Here is a 26,186-nt window from a genome sequence, read left to right as displayed (position 1 = left end):
TTAAAAAAGTACTATAACCTTTCTACGTTTTTTCTTAATAACAATTTAAAATATCTCTGTGTTAATTGCTATTTTAACAAATTCCTAAATGGAAGATTTGTCTTCTGGCTCTTGTGTTGCACTTATACAAATCATACACAAGAAGGCAGTATGGAGCTACATTCATTTTTGTATCTTCACCACAGTCCTTAAGGACAGCATATTTACTTATACTCATCAGGCCTCTGAGACCTGTTTGCATAGTATAGTATAAACATTTAGGCCTTTGTTGGTATTCTTTGGACTTTGGACAAGAGATTTCAGTAATGACCATACATAAACGAGTGTGAGTAATATACATATTTTAATAATATGATACATTATGGAGGTCTAATAATATAATCTTTTCAAAAAATAAATGTGAAAATCTCAAATTTCTCTCAGGTATCACTTTTTTTTAATATTTTTGGCAATGGTACAGAGAAACTCCCAAGACTATAAATGCTTGTGTAGGTGTTTTATGCTATAAATAACTAAGGTCTATAGGTTAGCATGGAAATACATCCTCAAGACCAATGCCAGGAGTTACTGTGAGGGAAAACGAGAATGCTAAGTTTGTCGACACCTCTCATTTAAAAAAGAAAATGTGTTGGATGAGTAGGTGTTTTTTCCATATGCATTTTAAAAGTGGCTAATTATAGAAATTATATAATCCTTGATAGGCTTTTAGCTGAAAGACACAAGGCCACAGATAATCACAGCCCTGCAGATATTGAGAACAACACTATGATGGTGATAGTGGTATTATTTAAAAAAAAAAAAAAAGTTACTTGAATACCCATCTATAAAGTGGACTACAATCAAGGCATTTAGAAACAGTGGAGATTAGAAACAGTGCTCACTGATATAGAGAATAACTGTAACTTCGCAGATCTTGTTCATGCACAAAGCAGCAACATTATGCACTAAAGGAAGCTGAAAGTGTAAAAAGCATAATAGGACCCTTTTAAATTTGACTGGCTCCGCAGATGACTAATGGCGCTTTTCCACTGCATGGTACGGCACAGTACGGCTCGGTACGGTTCACTTTTGGGGGATTTTCCACTGGGTACAGTACCTGGTACCTGGTACTTTTTTTAGTACCACCTCGGTTGGGGTTCCAAGTGAACCGTACTGTTACCAAAACGTGACGTGTAAACTCTGCTGATCACGGATTGGCCGGAGAGAATCGTCACTACCTGCGTCACTGAACTTGCGACACAAACACAAAAGAACCCCTAGATTTAAATCAGTACAGCCAGCAAAGGATCGAACGCAACTGTTTTGAACGAGCGCACCTTTTTTTTACGCAAACCGTGCCGAGCCGAACCGTGCCGTACTGAGCCATGCCGAGCCGAGTCGTACCACGCAGTGGAAAAGCGCCATAAGAGTACTGAGCAGCACTGGGACTTTTCACTGTTTGTATCACATTGCAAGTCTTTCTTTGTGGAGTTCCAGTCACACTGTCAGTGTGAGTATTAGTGGTGGGGATATTTTGCAGGTTATATTGTTATACCAGTAGATGGCAACAAGTGACATTTTGTGTATTATGACTGGGCATTCACACAGGGTGTCGATGTCAACACTTGATGGAGGGTGTGTCTGAAGCTTGGTGCTGATGTGACCATAATAGTGACAATAGCCAATCACATTACCTTTCCATTGTTGCATGAATACGATTGGCTAGCATCTGCACTAGGGTACTTGCATAAAGACGATCTTATTGGCTGCCCCAAGCAATGCCAGTGATGCGAGGCAACGGACCCACAATTCAGTCCGGCAATGCATGACATCACCTATTCAAAGTAAATGAGAAGCATTAACATTGACGCCCCATGCGAATGCTCCATGAGTGAGTCATTGAATAATTTGCTCAGCCAATTTGTTCAAAATCTCATTAATTCAGAAAGAAAACACTGCTAATGTGTGTTTCTTGACACACAACTGTTGATTCCGTTCTGGCTTTGGACAGAACTATTTTTGTGGAAGAAAAATGGAAGAAAAATAGACTAAAACTGTGTAAGGAAAACGTCTCAGGTTACTTATGTAACCATGGTTCCCTGAGAAGGGAACGAGACACTGCATCCTCTAGGGGTCGCTATGGGTAGCGCCTTCGACGTGACTAATGTCTGAAGCATAAATCTAAACACGACAATGATATTGGCCGGCGACAGCCTATGACGTCACTACCGGCGCGACCACAGTATAAAAGGGCGCCGGTAGAACACGTCATCCGCTTCTTCATCTGAAGCTTACTTCTGAAGCATGACAAAGAAACTAGAGGACGCAGTGTCTCGTTCCCTTCCCAGGGAACCATGGTTACATACATAACCTGAGACGTTCCCTTCCGAGGGAACTTCGAACGTTGTCCTCTAGGGGTCGCTATGGGGAACGGTATACCCACGCTGCCATGCTGAGGGGAGTGCATGCCAATACCAAGGCGAGCACTAAGTACCAACTCAACAAGTCAAAGAAGCTGCCCCTAGGATGTTTGATGGCTGTCAGTGACATAACCTGCACCGGCCAAAGGCTTGAGCTGTGCACCAAACTTACCTGTAAGGGCTGGCTTGTATAAAGCCCGAGCCCAGGGCAAAGCTTGGAATCAAAAATAACCAAGGATTCCTTTAAGGGGATAAGGCAGAGTATCAGGGCTACTTACAACCCCATATCCTGGCCTGTCAAAACAGAGACTACCTCCTGCACTAAGAACTAGCTACCGAGGATCTCAAGATACCCAGGGAAACTTAGTAGTAACACCCTGTCTAGAAAGTGAATATGCGGAGAGTGGGGCCCAAGGTAACCGGGGCCAGAGCCAACTTAGATAAAGGAGACAAGGCAACAACGCGTCACCCTTACCATAAAGGCTTTTAAGAAGGTGCACAAAGGCTGGTGTGTGCACCTGCCATGAATATGGACTTAGAAAGTGCACATAGAACTAGCGTGAGCACTTACCATAGATATGGATTAGAAATACCGTAATGAACCAACAGGGAGACATACGTTGAGTGGAGCCCAAGGTGAAAACCGGGGCCTAACCAACTCATAGAAAGGGAACGAGGCTACAGCGCGTAACCTTTACCATACAGGATTTTAGAAAGTGCGCAAAATTCCTAGCGTGCACACTGACCACAATGTGGATTTTAAAAAGTGCACAGAAGCTGAGTGTGTGCACTTACCATAGCATGGATTTAGAAACACGTTACTAAAGGGTAAGCAAGAACCTGTCCCCTAGACAGGCCTAGACCCTACGTGACTGTGGCCCGCTCAAGAAGTGACAATAATTCAGCGGGAGGCCGCATGCTCAGAGTGCACGTAGAGCCAAAAAAGTCACACCTCAAACTGGGAGCAGCGTGCTCATAGGTGACCCTCTAAGTAAGGGGAGCACTGCTAAGCTTGACCAACAAAAATAGCAGCCTAACATGGAGGCAGAAGGAGGCCTAACAACCTGAGGCTGCTGCTAAATGCAGCTCCAAGGAGCGGAGGACCGGTGCGAAAACGCCAAAAAGTGGGTAGTTCCACAATTAGTTCTGGTACTATGAAAAGGTTCCTGCGGTGCAAAGGCCCTAAAGGTAACCCTCTAAGGTGAGGGGAGCACTGCTGAACTCACCAACTAAGAGAGCAGCCTAACAGGGAGGCCGAAAGGGGCCAAACAACCTGAGGCTGCTGCTAAATGCTCCAAAAACGTACAACCATACCAGTGTCATCAGAGATACATAGGAGAGTGAGCCCCAAGAAGGATCCGGGGCCTGAGACAACTCAGAGAAAGGGGACGAGGCAGCATCGCGTCACCCTCACCAAAAAGTTTTAGAAAGGTGCGCAAAGGCCCAGCATGCGCATCTACCGGCCAAAAAAGTCACACCTCAAACTGGGAGCAGCGTGCTCATAGGTGACCCTCTAAGTAAGGGGAGCACTGCTAAGCTTGACCAACAAAAATAGCAGCCTAACATGGAGGCAGAAGGAGGCCTAACAACCTGAGGCTGCTGCTAAATGCAGCTCCAAGGAGCGGAGGACCCAATGAAAGGAGACCTCAGACGCTCAACTGGGAGTGGCATGCTCAAAGGTAACCCTCTAAGGTGGGGGGAGCACTGCTAAACTCACCACAAAAAGAGAGCAGCCTAACAGGTAGGCCGAGGAAGGCCTAACAACCCGAGGCTGCTGCTCAGTGGAGCTCCAAGGAGCGGAGGACCCAATGAGAGGAGTCCTCAGACGCTCAACTGGGAGTGGCATGCTCATAGAAGCTCAACTGGGAGCAATATGCTCAAAACGAACCTCGAAGAAGGGAGCACTGCTAGGCTCAACCATAACAGCAGCCAGGACAGGGAGGCGAAAAACAGTCTACTCTTCTTTTCCACAAGAGTAGAATAACAGAGAGGCAGAAAGCCTAACGACCTGCAACCCCTGAAAGACATAGGCCTCAACCACAGCTGCTCCACTCCAGAAAGTGGAGAACTCACTCAACAGAAAAGAGGAGAGAACTCAGAACTATATAGGGAGCGGTATTCGAGGGGAGCATACAGGCTCAGCCAAAGAAGGTAGCCCAGCAGGGAGGACAAGAGGCCTGACAACCTGAAGGCTCCGCCTAGAACATCTAGAGGGGCAGAAAACCCAGCTCTCCAAGATTCTCTACTCTCCGCAAAGAGGAGAAACAAACGTTCCATTCCGGTTGAAATGACCCTGCCGCAGTGAGGGGACAGAACTTGCCACAAAGGAGAGCTGCAGGCTCCTTGCCATAGAAATGACAGACCAAGGAGGCCACAAAAAAGGCCTAACTACTTGATGTGATGAACTGTTGGAATTACGAGAGCGGCGCTCCCGGCCCTCAGGCTAAGGCAAGTCCTCAGACTCACCCAAGCTCAGTTCTAAGCCCCTCAGGGCAAGACCGAGCAGCCCAGGAAGCATAACAGTAGACAATGCCTCCAAATAAGCTCAACCTGGGAGAAAAACCCCAAAAGGTCCTGAGGTTGCAGCGCCATACTGGGGACATGATAACCAAGGAGGCTTCTCAGGGAAGCCTAACGACTCGGAGTCAGAGTCCAGCCAGTACAAAATTTGACAGGAATTGTCAGGATCCTGCCCGTTAGCATAAGTGATGCATCTTCAGCGAAGCTTGCTAGAAGAGGAAAGAAACGCTTCCATCTAGGAACGAAATAGAAACAAACATGTTAGATAAAGGAACCTCAGCAGAGACTGAGATGTTCCAATAAAATAGAACAGGATGGCGCTGCATAAAAAGGCTAGTCAGATAATAATACAACTAGCAACATCTTTTTTTTTTAAAGACATGGATCATAGTCACCCACCATGTCTCCCGCGGCTGTCTCTCCCGGAACTTCAGTAGGTAGCTCTATGTTTTTAAAAACACAGAAACTAACCGGAACATCATAGGTCCAGCCGGAGACTGTAATACTGATCGAGGTAAACCTTGATCAGGGAAGAAAAGGGTTAACAGGGGAATTGGGAGAGGAAAACAAGGGTAGATTGTGAACACCCTAAGCGGGTGGTCCGCCCTGATCCAGATGAGAGCGCTGGGAAGGCCTCGTCTGGATTACTTCCCTCAAGTCTTGCCTCTGGGCCTTTGACCTGCGCCGTCCTCTAGACCTGCTCGCAGGTGGAGGAGGGGTGCCAGTCGCAACGCCTTCTGGACCTGTCTTTGATCCTTAGACCAAAACGGGCCAGGACCCCTTTGTTCGGGCTGAGACCTGGGCCTTCTTGGAATAAAGGACTTAAAAGCAGCTGAACGCACCATCGCCTCCTTAAATTTCTCAACAACCGTCTCAACAGAAGTACCGAAAAGTTCAGAAGGAGAAACCGGCGCATTAAGGAGAAAGCCCCTCTCTTTCGTCACGATGTCAGCCAGGCTCACCCACAGATGTCTCTCAGTTACCACCATAGCCGCCATAGACCTGCCTACGGCAGCAGCGGTCTGCTTGGTGGCACGGAGAGTGAGATCCGTGGTGGGGCGCAGTTCAGCCACTTCATCAGGGGAAAGACCCTGACCTTTATCCAGGTCTTTCAGCAGGTTGGCCTGATAAGCCTGCAAAATTGCCATGGTATGCAATGAAGCCGCCGCCTGACCTGCTGCTGCGTACACCTTGCCATTCAGACGAGATGTTATTTGAAGTGGTCTGGATGGCAAGGAGGGAGTCTTAAGAGAAGATGTTTCTCCCATCGCGAAATAGCAGGCTAGTGTCTCTTCAATAGGAGGCACCTTCTCATATCCGCTTTCGCGCATCCCCTCAACTGCTGAAATCTGTGGACACGCGAAGAGAACGGATTTTTCCAAGTCTTCTCGATCTCCACATGAAGATCAGGAAGAAGGCTCACCTGGGCTGGAGGGTTATGATCAGAAAGATAGCGCTCATCGAGCCGACCGCGAGACGCCACCCTCCTAGTCCGCTTCCACGGCGCGCGTTCCATAACCTCAAGCAGCTCCTCGTACGCAGGGCAGGAAGTTTGAGAGGACTTCCCTGTCCTCATCTAACATCTCCTGCTCTTCCTGGCTGGGAGCCAGCAGAGCACTAGCTGCTGGATCAGATGACATCAGAGAAACATTGAGCCAGCCGTGAGACGCCACCCTTCTAGTCCGCTTCCACGGCAAGTCAAGCCTTGCCGTGGCGCGTTCCATAACCTCAAGCAGCTCCTCATACGCAGGACAGGAGGTTTGAGAGAACTCAGTCTCAACTTCCTTGTCCTCATCTAACATCTCCTGCTCTTCCTGGCTGGGAGCCAGCAGAGCACTAGCTGCTGGATCAGATGACATCAGAGAAATAACGTCATCCTCCAACAGCTCACTCTCGTCCATAACCGACGAACGAGTAAGGGAAAGCCCCTTCTTCAGTTCATCGGCCAGGTCCACCTGAGAACCCCATGAACTCAGATTCCTCCGTGCCTCAGCAGCGGCAGGTCCTGAGCCCCGGGGAACCGATGGCTGCCCCTCCTTCCTCAAAAAGAAGGCCAAACGAGAGCGGAGCTTTCTCATGGAGAAAAGCTTGCAATGAACGCATTCTGCCCCCTCGAGGACGTCACACGCTTGCTCCTCGGTGAGGTTAAAGTTTATATTAAATGCACCAGTTCAGCTAGAATCTGGAGGTACTTGCGTTGCCTGTGTAGGGGGGTTCCCTTTGTTGTCGGTTGCAGAAAGGGGGTTTCCCGAGGTTGCTGATTGGCTGGAAGGTCAGTAGTCGTTGAAGTGATGTCTTGGGAAGCCAATGGTTGGGCGTTGGCTGAAGATGCGGAGTTGTGGGCTGGTTAAAGTTTTGAGGCGATCACAGACTCGAGGTGAACTCGGAGACACGGTTGCGGCAAAACTTGTGTAAACTTGTGCGACGTGTAAGCCAGAGCGCGCTCAAAGAGCGCTAAAAAGCAGCATCAAAACGCGGAGGCAAAAAGGCAAGGAAAAATCCTAAAAGCATAATTTGACGGTGTCCTGAGTATTTAAACCGGGCTGTTGGACACATCCCAAATGGTGTCTTGACCAATTAGACACTGTCTTAGCTCGGGGTGTTGTTATGTTTCTCCTCCCAATTCATAAATCAAAATGTTATCTTATCAGTCACATGGTCCGAATTTTCCCGCTCTTGCAGAGTATAATTTTGGACATGATTTCTATAACAAGAATATGATACATTTGACAAAGTATTGATTGATAGAAACGTTTAAAGCATGAATTTTCAAACTCATACATACCCAACATGAATATAATCCTATAAACTATTCAATAGTTATTCAAAATACATACACAATAAGTGATTAGAACATGATAGTCAAATGTGTGGGTTACATACATAATATGGAGTTATGCATAGAAATGATTAGTTGCTCATAAGTCCTTTTAGCGTCATTTAGGCGCATATATACATGGAAAGGCAGTTTCTGTGCCATTCTGTGGACGATACTATCATGGATTTACATGTGATGGTCATGCTGTGCATCTCTTTGACCATCAATCTTGATTACTTGCCCCAAAAGTTGGTTGGTTAGTTGGTTAGTTAGGCTTGCTTCAGACTGGCTGGCGCTAGGATCTAATTTACGAGCATCCTGTTGTCTTGGCTCCCTTTGTGGAATTCGGCTCCTCGTGTTTCAACCATGTTCTTGATCGAATCTTAAATTGTCTGATTCACTCCGATACCCTACAACTGTCTGAAATTGCATATTGTCTATTAGCTATTACATTTGGTTTAAAACTCGAACATGCCACTATAAATGGTCACTGTACTCAGATTGCTCAATGTGAATATCATGACTCAGTCACTTGTTGTATTTACTTGTAAAGTTGTACTGTACAGTCTTATAGTCTTATTTATTGTCTGTGGTTATATGTTTGTTTTTCTAACACCAGTCAGGAACAGTGCTCCTAATTTCGTTGTATGCAGAAAAATGCAATGACAATAAAGGCGTTCCATTCAAAGTTAAATTCAATTCAATAGTTGAATGTGACCCAAAATACCAGTATTATTTTTCTTATTTTTATTACAACATGCCTATATATATATATATATATATATATATATATATAGCTGATATACCAACTAGCTTTCTGTTGGTCAACCCGATGCAAAATCAAACAAAATTTCCAATTGTGCAGATTCCTATTAAAATTACTCAGTTTGACTGTGAAAATGCACCAAACAACCGTAAATGTGAATTCAATTTTAACAGTACCAGTAATTTATTTTTGCATAAAGCTGCGGTCCAGTGTTAATTTCACTGATGAATAATAGTTTTTGTCAACAACGTTTTTTTCACCAATGAAATAATTAAATAAAAAAACTTGAAATACAAAAACTATGATGAAAATCTATTGACATTTTGTCAACAAATAAAAACGAGATGAAAATGTTACGGAGGGGTATTTTGGAAAGAGATCCAATAAGAACTGGTTTCTTGCATGGTAGGGAAGTTAGATGCGCAAATTTGTAACATACTGATCTATACGGCAGGGCATAAGTTGGCATACATTTGCTCCATGTCTCATAAAATGTTCAAAAATGTCAATTTTTGAAGAGTAGACATATGTATAAATTTGAAAAAAGTTGATGATGCTAAGGAAAACTCAATTTGGTATGGTTTTATGTGCACACAGTCCCGAAGCCTCTATTGAATTCAGTCAAATACACACAAAATGATGTCAAATTGTTTGTTTTTGCTAGTGTTCATACGAACACAGTTGGTTATGTATTAGATGAACGTATAACAGCTGGGTGAATATCAGATGGTTATCAGTATATTGTATACATGTATTAGGTCTTAAAGTAACATCAGCTAATAAACCTGCTGCTGTCTCTGTCATCAATGTTAATCAAACAAAAAAAGAAAATCATTCACTATGCTTGACTGAATAACTTAAGTAGTTTTAATAAGGATTCATCTATATTTAATAAAATCACTGGTCTTTTATTGAAACGAAGACAATTTTCTTATTTCTTTATGAGAAATGGTTTTTATTTAACTTTAAGATAAATAAAGACATGGTATATTTCACAACAGTTAAATCGGTGTCTCTGTTGCATGTTCAAAACTTAATACCATGCATATAGGCCTATTAGAGGTTTTCTGCATGAGAAAAGCCTATAATAAGTTTGTAATTTTAGAAAATGTTTGATAATGCAAATTTTTACTAAACCCATTAGATTTTAGTAACTAAATCTACTACAGATATCTACTAAATCTACAGATTTAGTCAACTAAAATCTTATGACATTTAGTCGACTAAAACTGAAACAATTCAGATGAAATATGAATAAAAATAAACAGCATTTTATAGACTACGTTCATATTTAGTCAAAATATTTGCTGTTAAAATTAACAGTGGTGTCACATTTATTGTTGTTCGGCAACTTTTGAAAAATCCAGTGGTTTTAATTACATTTCCCATGAGGGTGACTTCTGTGTAAGTTCTTTTATAATCGGACCCACAGAACTCTTGCTCAGTTTCTTTAGTCGCTGTAAATAGATGTAGGCCTACTTTATTGATCCAGAAAACAAATCCACTGGCAAAACCGCAGCAACATAAAAGACAAACTTCACAAACGAACATGAGGAAATATATCATTGACGCGCATCCATGTTCATCTCCCATCATCACTCGAGACAAGCGCTTGTAAAAGCGCCCACATGACGACGATCAGTGAAAGGAGGCGGGTGCCTCTCATTTACCTCCCCATGATGACTGCGCTTCGCTCGGTCACAGTGAACTTTGGCAAAGCGCTCTGTGGATGCTGGCAGGAGTTGCTCCTCTCGGGCGCTGCTGGCACGCGCTGTGGATGCGAAACAACAGCAAGGTAGGCTACAATGACGCACCACAAATTAACACTTACGCATTTCACACTGTTTTATTTTTAGTCTTGCCTGGTTTTACGTTGGTACGATTAACACGACAAGCCGCTGTTGCAAATAACCTGATCATTTCGCTTTATCATGTTATCGCATTCTGTTTGGTGACATACCGGGTATTCAGTTTGAGCAAAATCACGCCAGGCACGACACTGGATGGTAATAATTTAATACGAAACACAAAATACCATAAAGGGATTTGAGAAAGCAACGTTTCTCTTGCAGGTGACCGTTTGAGGATGAAGCCAGACGCTACTGGGAAAGACAGTCGTGTTTAAAAATCTAACGCGAACTTATGTGTGACGTACCGTAGATTTACAGTGTCTTAAACATCCTGTAATGAAATATGGAAGCGAGGAGGAATTCCACATACCCCCTTTAGTTTGGGATAAACTCATGTGCCATAAGATATGTGACAGAGCTGGAAAAATGCCAGTTTAGCTCTGCATGAAGTTTGGAGTTGTCAAAACCATATATGTGGATATATTTGGCGGAATATACTTGAACAAGACATCATGGCAGAACTTTATGAGAAGAGATAATCATTATTTGGGTGGATTGAGAGGGGCACAGGGGCTATGGTGAACTCATCCCCAGCGGTCGCTGCTCACGCAGAGGGTGAAGAGATCGAGGTGCTAGAGAGCACTGATGTCCTTCCTGTAGCTCCAGAGGACGTAAGTGACCATGATTTATGTTGTTGAAAAGCAGAAAAGAACAGAGATTAATTTTAGATTGATTCATCTTTTTCTCAATTATATGTATGTTCATTCCTTTCTTCTACCTCTTTCTCTGTCTTACACAAATGCTTCTCACAGCAATGGAAGTCTCTTTTTGACAAGGTAGGATTACTGCTCTTGTTCCTGACAGTTTCTTGTCTGTATGTTTGGGTTTGGTGTTGTGCAACTCTGTACATGTGCAGGCCATGCTTGTTTACTAATATGACAATAATAACTGATAAAATAGTTCTATAAAACATGAAAAAAGACACAAGTTAAATCATGAAAAAGTGATACAGTATTTCAGTTAGTGGTCATCCAATATTAGCCTATATATTATAGCATCACTATGTTATTTACATAATACAATTGAACGAAAGCACAAGTGGATTGGGAAAATTGAGAATTTAAGAATCGTATCTCTTTCAGTTTGTGAGTTTGAATTGAATCACCAACATTCTACAGGTTTTGCATTTCAATTTGATTTGGAATGACTGGAAGTGGAACTTGCTGAATCTCAATTTAAAGAAATGAAATACAGTGCACTTTAAATGCCCAGATGATGCACTTAATTGTGTAATGTTGGACACTTAATGAATTTAACTCTATCTCAGCTTTCCTTACTTGGCAGAGGGGGGTGGGTGCTTGGCTATCAGACCCCAATGCTGGATGACAAAATAGCCTTATAAAATTCTTACATGAGACAGACTACGTATTGTGTTTAGTGCGTTGTTTTGGGACACAGTGTATGCATGTAAGTAAGATCTATAATGTACATTAAAGGCATTCTGTTCATTTCTGAAAAGTTCACAACCTTTGTACACTAACTTGCTGAAATTAAAATATATTTTATACAACGTTTACTCAAAATTCACAAATTTGAACAGAAATTGTATTGTCAAAATGGCCAGTAGACCAAAGTGAGGAAATAGACACTTCTGTTAAATGGCCAAGTCGACATGGTTATTGGCTGATGCTAATAATCTCAATATATTGGTCTGTGACTATTCTCAGGGGAAGGTGTGAATGTGTGATTTAAATACACATACAGTATCATGGTTACAGATCTTAGTCTGGTCCACTCAGAATCCAGCATTGGGAGGGGTTAGTTAGTGGTTTGCAGGGAGACAAGAGAGCCGGGTGACAGACGGAGAGCGTTCCCCCCTCTGCCCCTTAACCTTGCTCTCCATATGCTCAAACCTGACTGCTGATGAAAAGCTGTTAGCATCAGATGATTGCATTCTTACCCTGTGGTGCAAGTGACAGCAAATGGCTTGTTTGTTTTTGACAACTTATTAGCTGACTGCATTCAAAAAAACAAATCCATAAACATGGAAAGCTGTTAAACCGCTCATTGCAGATAGATAACAGTTCTCTTACATTAACAGAATGTTAACTTCTCTTCCCAGTTAAATTAAGTTTCATGACTGCAAAGTAGTAAATACAGTAATTCAGTTAACTGACATATTTAGTTTCTCAACTCACTCACAATACTAATTATTTTAACTTTTTTTCCATAAATTAGGGTCTGACTTGGCTGATTATCTTTTTTACACGTTGTAAAATTCATGTTTTAAATGTGAGGAAAAATTGACGACAGTCTATTGAATTATTAAAAAAAATAATGCATACCCGAGGTGGTAATGCTGTTGCCAGTTTTATCTATTTTTGTTCCGCCATGAAAATAGTTCCAAATGCTTGCCAAAGCTGAATTAACCATTGTGTGTCTCTGAGCAACGCGCAGTAGATGGTGTTTTGTTCCTGAATGAAGCAGTGTTTTTGTACAAATCAGTTGAGAGAATTATTTAATGCACAAAACACAATTATTTGTAAACTACTGGTGTAACAGTGTTAAAAAAAATCACTGAAAAAAATATCCACCAAAAACAAGGACTGACAGCCATGTCCAGATCCCTGAAAACACAGACATATAGCATTATACAAAAATTAAAAAGTCCTAGTGCTGTTGGACTGTTATATCAGCGCTCTTGGATTGCCTGTAAATCTGTTAAAATCATAAACTGTAACTTATCGAACAATAGTAAATAACAGCAGAACCCTTAAGTGATTACTAGCGCTTGTTGTTTGTTGTGTAACTTATCTGACTCACAGGAGATGTGAATTCAGCTGCTATTTACCATAAACTAGGTTTTAGATATGACCTTTGTGCTAGAATTTATTTCATTGTTTGGATTTGTTGCAGCTCAAGAGGGTCTTATAATTAATACGGGGGATAGAATTAACATGAATGGTTTCAGTGGGTACTTGCCTGTAATACCCCAAACATAAACCCAACACATACTGTAGCTACATTCCACAGATATTCAGCTTTACAATGTCCAAAGTCACCCAAAACAACTGCTGAAAATTTCGGAGCGCCATAATAAAACACAAGCAACTTCACTTAAACGGATCATGAACTGAGAAATCAAAATTCCTTTGATCTTTTGATATATAAGAGGTAATTGTGCTATACCTGGGGTGTCCAAACTACGGCCCGCGGATTAATTTTAAGCGGCCCGCAGCTGTCTTAAATAGTCTATATATTATATGTGGCCCGCCAAGCATAATTTACAAAATAGGCCTATGCAGTTTCAAAATGTCAACACAAGATGGCAGCACTCAATTTTAGACCAGATGTAGCAGTAAAACAATTGAGTGATAACAATTGGATAGCTCATATGCGCTCTCATTTCTTTAGCGCACGCGAATTCCTTGACGTCATTTTACCTTCATAGCGACTCGTTTGAACCGCGCTGCACGGACCGTTTTTAGCTCTGCCTAAAGACAGCGCAGCGCGAGCTCAGAACAAATGCGTTTACTCGCTGACTGATCTCGATCACTAGACCACTAAACAGCGCTGTGAGCAGCGTTTGAGTTTGGAGCAGAGGTTTCCATTCAAACCACAGATGTCAAAGGCAGATGAAACAGCGCTGACATTCTCAACAACACTAACGCGGAGAAACATTGTGCGGCAACAATGCAGTAAGAATACTTTTCAATCCACAAATCACCAGCATTTTGATTTACTGTAGTAACAGTAACTGTGGTATTGTGGCAGAAATGTTGCATATTTATACAGAATATTCTTATATTATTAATGTAGACATATAGGCCAAATTAATGTAATGTAAGGGAGTTATAAATATAGGCCAAATTACGGACATTTTTTATATTTAGCCGTTTGTGCTTTCATGTGTTAATAGACTAAATACCATAAAGCCATTCGGTAGGTAGAAGCATCTGGCCCCCCAGTGTTTCCACATCGTCGAATCCGGCCCCCTTTAGGAAAAGTTTGGACACCCCTGTGCTATACATTCTGTAAGTTTCAGAACTCAAAATTTTCTTGTTAGTCTAAAAACAGCTTATATTGAAGCCAGTCTGCCAAAATGACAGGTTTTGGAATGTGCCACTTTATGATGTAATAGTATTGCTAAGAACCGCCTCCGCAGAAGAAGATCAACGCCTGCTTCAACATAGATGCCTGTTTAGCCCCGCCCACCGATTTGCGCACATAGTACGTAAAAAAACATGAGTGGCAAACGCAGGTCTGAAACCAAATGATAAACTTTATTTTTAATGAAGTGCCAGACCGCGTCAGATCTTGGTCCTTTGTTCACTTCTTTTGACCACGGATTCGTTTACAAACAAGGCACAATTTGTGCCGACTATATTGGATCCGATGTTGCTTGATATGAGTATTTATGTGTTTTTAACCTAAAACACAGCAGTTTTCATCTGTGAAGGATGTAGGCTGTCAAACATACACAACTATTAGCCAGTCGTTTACTTCTGAGTACAATCCACCACGCCTATTCAAACAGAGCATTCAGATGAGGGGGGTCAAAAAAGCACAGAAAATAGCCTATTACTTCTAAATTATAATGTTTTTTTATGTTAACATTTTGATAACAAAAGTGTACCTCGGAGAACAGTACAAAAAATAGAAAAGTCAGTTCATGACACCTTTAATTTCCACTGACTATGTTAAATTTGGGGTACAGACTCATTATATCCCCTTGTGAAAAAGAAGTGTTAAAATAAATAAAAAAGTTTAAAAAAAACTACATGCAGATAATACAGTATTATTGTAATTAAAGGCCACTTAAATGTATTTAAAGAGAGTATACTTTCATATTCAAGTCACTTAGCAAACTTTTAAAAAGTGCACTGCAATAATGTAAAATTAAAAGTTTAAATCATTATGTTTTAATAATCTTTTGTAATGCTTTAAAGTAGTACACTTCATTTGATGTCTTGACTATTATACTAAATCAGTAATGATAGATCTGAACATTTAACCGACTTGATCTGTTAAATTTTATTCAGCAAAATGAACATCTTTTTTCAAGTCATTTTGGGACTCTATGAACAACTATCACAAAACCAAAAATAAATAAATAAAATAAAATTGTGTACTCTACCATTTTTGGTTTATTTAAATTATGCAGCATAGTTATCATGGTCTAGAATTACTACTGATTGCAGTTAACATGCCATTAATTTTCGAAAAACATGACATTGCACTTAAGTATATTCTTCTAAATTATAAGAAGTATATTTAAAGTGTACTTCTATTTCACAAGGGACATCTAAAATCTAACATCAAATGTGTAGTCTGTCTTGTTTCTCTGGTATTTTGAAGAGGCGGCCCATTAGTGTGCCGCTGTTCACCACCTGCTCCTTATCGCTCATTCTATAAGCTGAGAGAGGTTTTGTCTATGAAAGGACGAAAGGAATAAAAAAAAGAAAGCGACAGAGAAGGGGGCCATGTGCATATATGCAACCCCGTATGTCCCAGTAGCCAATTAACACATAACAATCACATACATTGTGTGCGTCCCTGAGCTCTTTGTGTTTCTTGACATTCAGTAATGAAAGTTTGCCAAATATCTCTATATGTGGCCTTGTTTCTGTTTTCAGGCACACGCAGCGAGTCATTGTCCAATATCTCTTGTTCTATTTTCAGTGTACTTTCCTCGTCTCTCCCTCGCTCTATAGTCTTTCTTCACAGCCCACTCTTTCTCTGACACTTTACTTCTCAGAGACTGTGATAATAAGAGGAATCTCCAACTTGCAAAGCCCGGAAGAAAAAATAAATAAAAATCCCGGAGTGTTTGAACAAAAAAAAAAAATAGACAGTTGCTAAAAATATCTGTTCAGTAGTACTCTCTGGACCGTGGAAGTGTGGAGTGTAGTAACATCCAGTGCAGAGGTCTTCTTTAAACTGTGTAAAGCGATTGTCAAAAAGCAAGGGAATGTGTTCTACTGGATGCACAGAACTGCTCTCTTTCAGACACGTCAGCAATGTTAGGCTTGTTGGCAGTGGGGCAGGGGCGCCGTACGGAGGGTGGTGTCCTGCAGGGTTTAGCTCAAAGCCTAATTAAACACACCTGAAACAGGTAATCACGGTCTTACTAGGCAGATGAAAGGGTCTGTATTACTTACTATTGGGGAAAGCGTAACGGTCAACTTGGATCACGTGTGCCTTAATAACCAATCACATTACGTCACTGAATTGTTGTGCGACTCTCAATCGCCATTTACGGATACCATAGGAATGAATGAGAACAGCCGTAAGCTGAATCCCACCAGTCGCAAAAAGTCAGTGACTTCTCTTATAAAATGGCATTTTTTCGGTGTAAACTCCAAAAATAGTTAAAAGTATAATTTAGTGTAAAACATGTTGAAGATTAGCCGATAGGCTGTTGATTCATTAAATGTGACCCTGTACCACAAAACCAGTCTTAAGTAGCATGGGTATATTTGTAGCAATAGCCAACAATACATTGTATGGGTCAAAATTAAAAAAAATTGTTATGCCAAAAATCATTAGAATATTAAGTAAAGATCATGTTCCATGAAGATATTTTGTAAATTTCCTACCGTAAATATATCAAAACTTAATTTTTGATTAGTAATATGCATTGCTAAGGACTTCATTTGGACAACTTTAAAGGCAATTTTCTCAATATTTAGATGTTTTGCACTCTCAAATTCCAGATTTTCAAATAGTTGTATCTCAACCAAATATTGTCCTATCCAAACAAACCATACATCAATGGAAAGATTTTATTCAGCTTTCAGATGATGTATAAATCTCAATTTCGAAAAATTGACCCTTATGACTGGTTTTGTGGTCCAGGGTCACAAATGATAAGCTGTTTCCTCTAAAAAGCTGTTTATTCAGCCTCTCCTCCATTGACATCCATAAAAAAACGGCCTCTGGTCTCCTTTCCCATGTACTACCAAAGTGGAAGCGTTAACATTAGCCGTTATGCTTTTTTGGCTAAAGGTTGCAGGCTTGCCTTCTAGTGACTTTGTACTAGATTTGAAACTTCCAGGCAGGTGTGTTGAGGCAAGTTGGAGCTAAACTCTGCAAGACCCCGTCCCCTCCAGGACTGAGTTTGGTGACTCCTGGTCTAGGAAGATTGCATAGCTGTGTCCTTGATTTGATGCACCTTTTAATACTGAATAAAGCTTATATGTTTAGATAACATTTGTCTAGATAAATTGATAGATGGATAGATATATACTGTCTACTATCAAATAAAGGCACTATGTAACTTCATTCAATTTTAACAAGTTTAAATGTGAAAATACATAGATTTTATTTTCATTTTGTAAAAATTTCATTTTGTCAACAATAACACCTGAACATATGAATCCTTCCTCTTTGTTCAAATTACAGACAATGTAAACTGCATGGCCCGAAATTATTTTCTTAATTAAAGAATACATACAGACCAGACAGGCACACAATGTCCCTAGACACAGGGTGTTCGTGGGGTCAAACAGAATATCACAGATAGATAGATGTGTAGCTTGAGTGTTGATGTATCAGTATCATTAGTGGGATCACTGGACCAAGAAAGCTGCAAACATTCAAAAATGCATCTTTGATGTGGTAATTAAGGGGCAAGGAGCGAACTGTGCCATCTCTGGTCCTTCGGTCTTGAATCCAGAATTTAAAAAAAAAAAGAAGAATGATGAAGAAACAGAGAGACTGGGTGTGAGGGTATCATGGGCTACATGTTTGACAGCTGTGTGTCCAAAATAAAGAACCTTGCTTGCTTTCATGCTTTATTGTTCTCATCACTTTGGCTGAAAATTGAGCTCACAGCCCACCTGCTGTCTGGCCAACACACAGCTATCTCTCTCACACTCACATATACACAGTATGTGATCAGCATCTGCTCATCAGTGGGGGTGGTGACAGTCTAGTGGTCAGAGATGGAGGTTTCAGGTTAAATCTCAGGTAGGGGAAACCCATGAGTCACTGAGATTTCTCATAAGTGAGTCCTTCAGTAAAACACTCCATGTTCCTCCAGGAAAGCTGTCCCTGCAGTTAGTGTAGTGTCCTTTTGAAAAAAAAAGAAAAAAAGATGGAAGACAGTGCTAAATGGGTCATGTGCGCCTTCATGTCATGTCAGAAAAACACATATTTTCAAATTCACTTAATTCAAATTTAAGTTATTTGGTAAGCTTAACTTAAATTTACACATTTCTGACGTGATGAACCACAAGTATGTCGCAGACCATGGTATTTCCTTCTCACACACTGCACGCAAAAACAAAACATACAGCACGACTCGTGTAGTCTGATTCATTAACAAATGATTTATGTGTTGGTTCTAACAATGAAAACCTCACAATCTCAGCAGTTACTGGTTTGAAACCATCTCACGAATCCTTCTGACATATCATTCACTGGCTTTTGAATACATACTGTGTGACTCACTGCACTACAAGGTCCATGTCACTGCATAATTAATTACTAAAACGTAACCACTGGGCTGATCTTACTTGCTGTGCTATGAAGAACCCAACAATATATTCTTACTTTATCCTTTTTTATATATATCTTACCATAATCCTTATTGTAAAGCATTGAAATTGGTAAAAGTGGGGGGGGGGGGGGGGGGGATAAGTTAATTAAATGTACACCACCATTCATAAGTTTTAAATTTACACTTCTATTCTAATCCTGTGAAGCAGTCCGTGGTGTTGTGTGACATGCGAGTCGTGACTTTATGTATCACTATAGCAGTTTCAGGGTGTTTGACAGGTGATACTCAGATTTCAGTGCTTCTACCTGTAGTTGATGTGATCAGACACTGAAGCTTTTCACATTTTTAAGATTAAAAAGCTACTATTACCACAGCTAAAGTTTCAGCCACGGAAACGTTTCCACCACTGGTGAAGGATTTTCTGTGCGTCTTACAGTATGTGTTTGAATTTATTATCTGAGAGCATGTGTCTGCATACATGTGAAAATGAAACTTGTATACACTGCAGACACATTCCAGCATGTCGGAACATATTGCCATTTTCAAGAAATGTCTTTTCTAACAGGTTGAATGTTGAAAAAAACTTACCAACCCTTTTTTATTACTTCTTTTTTTTTTTTTGGCTTTACTTGAGACAATCCTACCAGGCCTGCTTATTGTCATTTAATCTAACTCGATTGGTTGACTGGTTCATTCCTGAGACAGAAATTATTTTCATGTACTCTATATATAATTACATTTTGTAACTTTAGAACTTGATTTACTCGCCAGAGCCAAGTTTCAGGTGCAGAGAAAGATTTCATGATTTATAATGATTTAAATGTTTTGATTCCCTGTGATTGAGCAATACATGAAGTTGGTAGATGAAGGTGGTGTCTTCAGTATCTTCAATATCTCGTATCTCTAATCTAACTTTGTAAGTGGTCTCTGTATATTACTCTCAGCTCTTGCTATTTGTTCTGTCTTCTGGTTTTGATGTTTATCTGTTTCTGTTCCTTAATCCTGACTTGTAAAGTGACCTTGGGTTTTGGAAAGGCGCTATATAAATAAAAATTATTATTATTATTATTACTATTAATATAGAAGTGGCAGCACCAGCCTACTTCAAGGCTGCTAGCAACAAACTTTCAATGATGGTATCAGGAGACTTAATGAAACCTGACTTCCATTTTTTAGCAGAACTAATGTGAACTGATATGATCTGCATCACCTACTCACTATGAAGGGAGCAGCAAATCCCAGAATACTTCAGGGAAATATTCCCTGTCCCTGAGAAGTGCACAGTTAATTGGCTTTGGATGATCATGTCACCCAAAGTAAAATCTACTACATATCCGTTTTTATGTTGGTGCTGGACATTCAAGTCAATATTCTTACAGTGTTTCTGAAGTGTGTTAGTCTTTTTATAGCTGGAGGAACTGTCAATCTTTTATTGATTCAGAGCTTTGCTATGCATGAATTCTGTGGTTATCCATCCTTCATCCGTTTGCGGTCAAATGTTGGTTTCAGGCCTCTAAATCCATTAGCTTAAACATTAGCTTTTCGTTTGACTTCATGAGGCAGCAGCTGCCTTGTGTCTGTGTCGTGTTGTCTGTGCATGTGCCTGAGGTACATGTACATGTAATCTGAATAGGTATGATTTTATGATTTTATTTTTAAATCTCTATAAGTATCTTCCCTCTGTAAATCTGTAAGAGTGTCTATCTCTAAGCATGGGTGTCCCGTCTGTGTTTATGCTCAATTACAGGCCAATAATCCTGATTCATGACTTAATTAGAAGACTTCAGTCTTTAGAGTGAGTAGTGTGGAGCCTTTCTGTCGTCATACAAATTAAGGATTTGAAGATTTGAAACACCGCAGTAAGCCGCAGTATATACGATTTTTTTTGGTTCTGGGGTATTTTGGCATCTTTATATACACTGATGTTGATAAACAAGCAGTTCTTGTTAGCTCGGGTTGTGTGTACCTGAAACATTGAGTAGGCATACCCTCCTGATCTGATATGAAGATCACATCCTTGTTTATGCCTCATTAAAAAAACAGGCCTGTGTGTCCCTGTTTTGTATCCTGTAGGATTGCAGTACAACTATATAGTTGTGCAAATTCTGAAGAAAATTTTCTTCCAATAAAAGTGATGCTAGGTTGTGCAAAATTTGTCAGTTCAAGTGTTCTGGGAGGTCACCAGAGCATTGCGATGTGGTGGCTATGATGTTAACACAGTGCATGTAAATTTGAAAATCTCTTTTGTGTTTAGAAGCTTTCTTGCAATAAGCAGTTTTCTGTTCAATTACAGTTTGTATGCCCCATATATAAAGGATTTACCTATAACTCTGGGCACTTTTTTTCCCTTCGTATTTGTCAAGTGTTTTCACATTCTTGCTTTAATAATGTAATTCTGCCAATTTTTTTTTATTTTTTATTTTTATCTTGAATTATATATTATGTTTATTATGTATTAAGTAATTTAATGATGGAAATTAACATTTTTTAAATAAAATGGCTGACTTGTCCTGCCGAGGCTAATTTTATAACTACCATTTTATATAACATACACATAATTAAATAATATTTTAGTACTTTTTAAATAATTTAAAGGGGACATCGGATGCCCATTTTCCACAAGTTGGTATGATTCTTTATGATCTTCATGTAAAAGTCTATAACGTACTATGGTTAAAATTTCTCAATAAACAACACCCTTTTTACCTTGTCAAAAACAGCTCTGTTAACAGTGACCCATTTTGGTGCATGCCCCTTTAAATGAAAATGAGCTACTGCTCACCCACCCCTCTCTTCCGTTAAAGTCACCGTTCTTATTCATGCAGTTATAACTGTTTAAAATACATTTGTAAATGACTTATTAGTCATTAACAAACACCTTTATAAACCTTCTACAAAGGCAACCTTAATGTAGTGTAGTGGAAACAACAAAACGAATAGAAAATACATAAAAAAATAAATAGAAAGAGGCAGTAGTTTACTGTTGGGGATTTGTCGTGTCGTGCCGTGCCACAGCCAGTGTAGACAGCGTCACTGATTATAATGAGTTCTACAATATTTTGTCAAGCGGCGCCGCTCGCGTCCGGTGTAGACACGGAATGAGACTTTAGCCTCATTTGTCGTGGAACTTGCAAACTAGCACTTTATTTGGAAAGGCAATTTGCAAAGATTCATAAAAAAACTTATACTCGCTTCTTCAGGTGGTAAAGCTACCCATCCATCCTTCAGGAACAACTTTTTAGCACAACCTGCTTTGTACTGACCCTCGTTTACAAAGCAGTCTGGTGTAAAATGATTGGTGCAAACAAATGCATTTAGGTAAATCGGGAGGCACATTCCCTTCAAAAGCAAAAGTAATCCTCTGCATCTTCAGTGGCTCAGATGCCGGGAGTTGGGATGACTGCTATGTAAATCCAACAACAAAACACCTCAGTCGCTTAGGAGACATTCTTGTCTACACCTGCTCCAGCATCGAAACAATGGCGGACTGTTTACAGCTCACTCAGGGCGGGTCTATGCTAAAACTGCAGTGTTCGTCAACAGTCGTGGGAGGGGCCTGGGCACTTTGCCAAGAATCTGTGAACAGATTGTTCTGAGAAAGTGCTTATGATTTGTGGGAATTAAAAAAAACGCACTGGGTGGATTTTTATCATTTTAGGGTGGTTGTCACACTGCCAACACACATTTAAGTTCACCATATAAACCTTAAACCATGTAAAAGTGAATTTAGCATCTGATGTGCCCTTTAACAGAATTACAGCTTGATTGGAAAATGACACATTAATGATATGGTCTGTCTATTTCAGCTCTGTATTTATATTATCATAGTTAAATTAATATAATAATTAATAATAATCTTTGATGGTTTTGCAAAGGGAGGTCTGGGACAAGGCTACAAAGGGTATAAAAGGATGGCATTTACGTTATGTGTTAGTTTTAATAAAACAAGCAAAAAAGGGACATAAAAGGAAGAAACGCCCATATTAGGCAGGGAGATCGAATAATAAAGAGAGAATCTCAAAAATATCGATGAAAAAATAATAATCAAGGGAGAGAGAGAGAAAGTAAGAGAGAGACTAAAAGTAAGAAAAAGAAAGGCAGAAGAAAAGATAAAAAGAGAAGGTCTGACCTCTGGGGATTACAGCAATAGGATTATGGCACAGATAGAGAATGGAGAGTGATCTCTGCTCCCACGACCTCCACATGGCAGCCTGCTTGATGACTGAAGCAGAAAGCAGAAACACAAGTGAGCCAATACCAAACAAAAGCCCTTTGGCCTTAACAGAACTGAACAATATCTTCAAAAGAGAGATTTTTTTTCTCTTTATTGCAGAGCTTTTTTTTAACACTCTGGAGCGTTATAGGAATGACAATAACATGGAGGGCCAGTGATGGGTTCTTTTGGGCCCAGATGGCAACCTTGAAAATGTCTCAGACAGTGACCTCCTGGTCCCATGGCCCTCTACAACGTAACTCCCTCTGCTGAATATAGAGATGAATCCGAGACCCCTGTGAGTCACTGCTGGGCTGGTCCCCCTCTATTAGAGACCGTAAATCTCTATGGAGAAAGACACTGATTCTTTTTAGGCTGAAGGTCAACTCAGGGTGGGCTGAAGAAGAAAAAAAGAGTGAATGAAGATCAAGACAGTGAAAAACTGTTGCTCTTTTCTTTTGCTTACTGTGATGAGTGCCTTTTGTCAGGGTTTATGGTGAGTGACTGCAGTATTGAGGATGAATGGTGCAATCAATTACATTTTCACTTAAGTTTGTATGAGCTTTAAAAACAGGAGCGGCCTGAACTGCTATAACATAACTCTTTCTCGACCCTCCCAGTATGGCAAGCTGTTTTGACTTTTATTCCTTCACAGGATATGAATTCTTGATATCAGCAATTCAATTTTCACTTGTTAAAATGCTAATTCTTGATATCAGGAATTCAATTTCAACTAGTAAAAAATATAATTCTTGATATCTGTAATTGTATTTTCACTAGTTAAATGTCACCATAGGTTGCCATTCAAATTTAATTATTGATATCAAGAATTGATTTCTTACTACTTGAAATTACAATTTCATATATCAGAAATACAATTCTTACTAGTAAAAACCTTTATTTTTGATATCAGTAATCACATTGTTACTAGTACAGACGTCTATTCTTGATATCAACAATTGAATTGCTACTAGTAAAAATATATGGCAAGCCGTTTTGACTTTTATTCCTTCACAGGATATGAATTCTTGATATCAACAATTAAATTTTTACTAGTTAAAATGTTAATTCTTGATATCAGAAATTAGATTTATACTATTGGCTATTATTGATATCAGCAATTACATTTCCACTAGTAACAATGTTAATTCTTGATATCAACAATTCAATTTTCACTAGTTAAAATGCTAATTCTTGATATCTGTAATTGCATTTTCACTAGTTAAATGTCAATTTGTACAAAAATACAATTTCACATATCAGAAATACAATTCTTACTAGTAAAAACCTTTTTTTTATATATATATCAGTAATCACATTGTTACTAGTACAGACGTCTATTCTTGATATCAACAATTGAGTTGCTACTAGTAAAAATTTTCATTTTTGATATCAATAATTAAATTGTCACTAGTGACAATGTTAATTTCTGATATCATGACTGTGTGATTGTTACTAGTAACAAAAGTCATTTTAGATATCAGAAATTACTCTTTTACTTTTGCAAAAACATTTGCAGTTAGTTTTTAATATTACATTCTTAAGGACTCTATGCTTACATTTCTTTAAAAAAAAAACTTAAAAAAATAAAATAAAAAAAATAGGAGCAGACACCTTCTGATCAATGACAGAAATTAACCTTCCCATTGATATTTGACTCCTTAATATAGTTTTTTTTCCTTTTTTTTTTAACCTTTGTAATGCCATTTTTTCTAACTTTATTAAATGTATGTCATCTTTTGTGTCAAAAAAATTGGATTTATAAACTTTTATCAAAACATTTTAATTAAACAATAAATTCAATTAAAATAATAAGATATAATAAGAATAAGTTACCAGTCAAATAAAAACAGCATCAACAATTAATCTTTGCATGGCACAGAAGAGCACAAATGTGGCATTAAGGAATATTTACAGAATTTTTGACAAGACTCAGAGGTGGTATTAATTAGGGATGCACCAATACCGATACTGGTATCGGTATCGGGCCCGATACTGAGCTCCTGTACTCGTACTCGTACTCGTTAAAATGCCCCGATACCAAACGCCGATACCACACAGCATGTGATAAGTGTAATATAGGGCGAGTACTGGAAAAAGTGGTATCGGTGCATCCCTAGTATTAATGCATCTAATAATAACAATGTTATGAGATTAATGTTTGAAATATAAAGTTCTGAATATAGAAATTTAAACGATTTAAATGACTACATTTATACTTTAAAAATTAAACTGAAACCACCAGTAGGTGGCAGCAAGTCACTGTCTTTGTCACTGAAGCATTCATTCAATCGATTTGTTCAAACGGCTGATTCGTTTAGGAACGAAGCAAGTGACTCTCTTTATGAATGGATCATTAAATCATTGACTCACTAGATTTGTTCAAAAGCAAAGATTCATTCATAAATGAAACAGTGCTCTGTCAAAGACTATAGATGCACAGCGGCTCAGCTGTGACTTTGTTTTTTAACTATTTCTGTTGACGAAATAGAGCAAAATAGACAACAGTGTTTCTAAAATGTAAGTCACTTAATATTAACTTTTTTATAAAATCAAAAATGTATAAAACTGTTGTAAAAATTCAGTTTCACATTTGCAAACTCTCTTTATAATCTAATAATAATATAAGCTGTTACCCTCCTTAGTTCATCGCGATGTCACAAACTTCCATTTTAATGAATGAATTCTCTCAACACTACAAACTGAGTCTATTATTTACATTGTCTCTACACTTTGTTTGTTACAATGAATGACAAAAACTGCAATTGTCACAGTTCTGTTTAGTTAGTTTCATCATCATGGACTATTAGTTTTGTTTTCATGGATTTGTCATTGGTTTTCTTCAGTCACATGTCTTCCTTTGTTCAGTTTCCCGCCACTCTTTAGAGTCCTTCTAATGTGAGACAGCTGTGAACTGATAATGAGATCTGATGAAAGACAGGTGATTGCAATTGATGATGTGTCCAGGCAGAGGATTATGGGAAATGGAGTCCAGGGTGAGTGGTAAAGGGTACAGCAGTGGTTCTCAAACTGGTTTACGCATACCCCTGGGGGTACGTGAGATGACGGTGAGGGGTACGTGAACAAAATTCTGAGTTTTGGCATTCATGTAATACC

At 39.4% G+C, this 26,186-nt stretch overlaps 1 protein-coding gene across 1 annotated transcript in view; it reads left to right on the top strand.

The window, feature by feature from the left end:
- Positions 1-10,833: 10,833 nt before the first annotated feature.
- Positions 10,834-26,186, top strand: part of LOC107701837 (rhomboid-related protein 3-like) — an 82,645-nt gene continuing 67,292 nt past the window's right edge. The window contains exons 1-2 of the mRNA XM_016503968.1: positions 10,834-11,024; positions 11,166-11,189. Of these exons, the coding sequence (XP_016359454.1) occupies positions 10,929-11,024; positions 11,166-11,189 (120 nt within the window). The 5' untranslated portion in view covers positions 10,834-10,928. The remainder of the gene's footprint in view (positions 11,025-11,165; positions 11,190-26,186) is intronic.

This window comes from Sinocyclocheilus anshuiensis, unplaced genomic scaffold, assembly GCF_001515605.1.
Source record: "Sinocyclocheilus anshuiensis isolate Anshui unplaced genomic scaffold, SAMN03320099.WGS_v1.1 scaffold310, whole genome shotgun sequence".
Classification (NCBI taxonomy): Eukaryota; Metazoa; Chordata; class Actinopteri; order Cypriniformes; family Cyprinidae; genus Sinocyclocheilus; species Sinocyclocheilus anshuiensis.
Note: the sequence above shows the minus strand (reverse complement) of the source record. Positions and strands in the feature narration are given on the sequence as shown.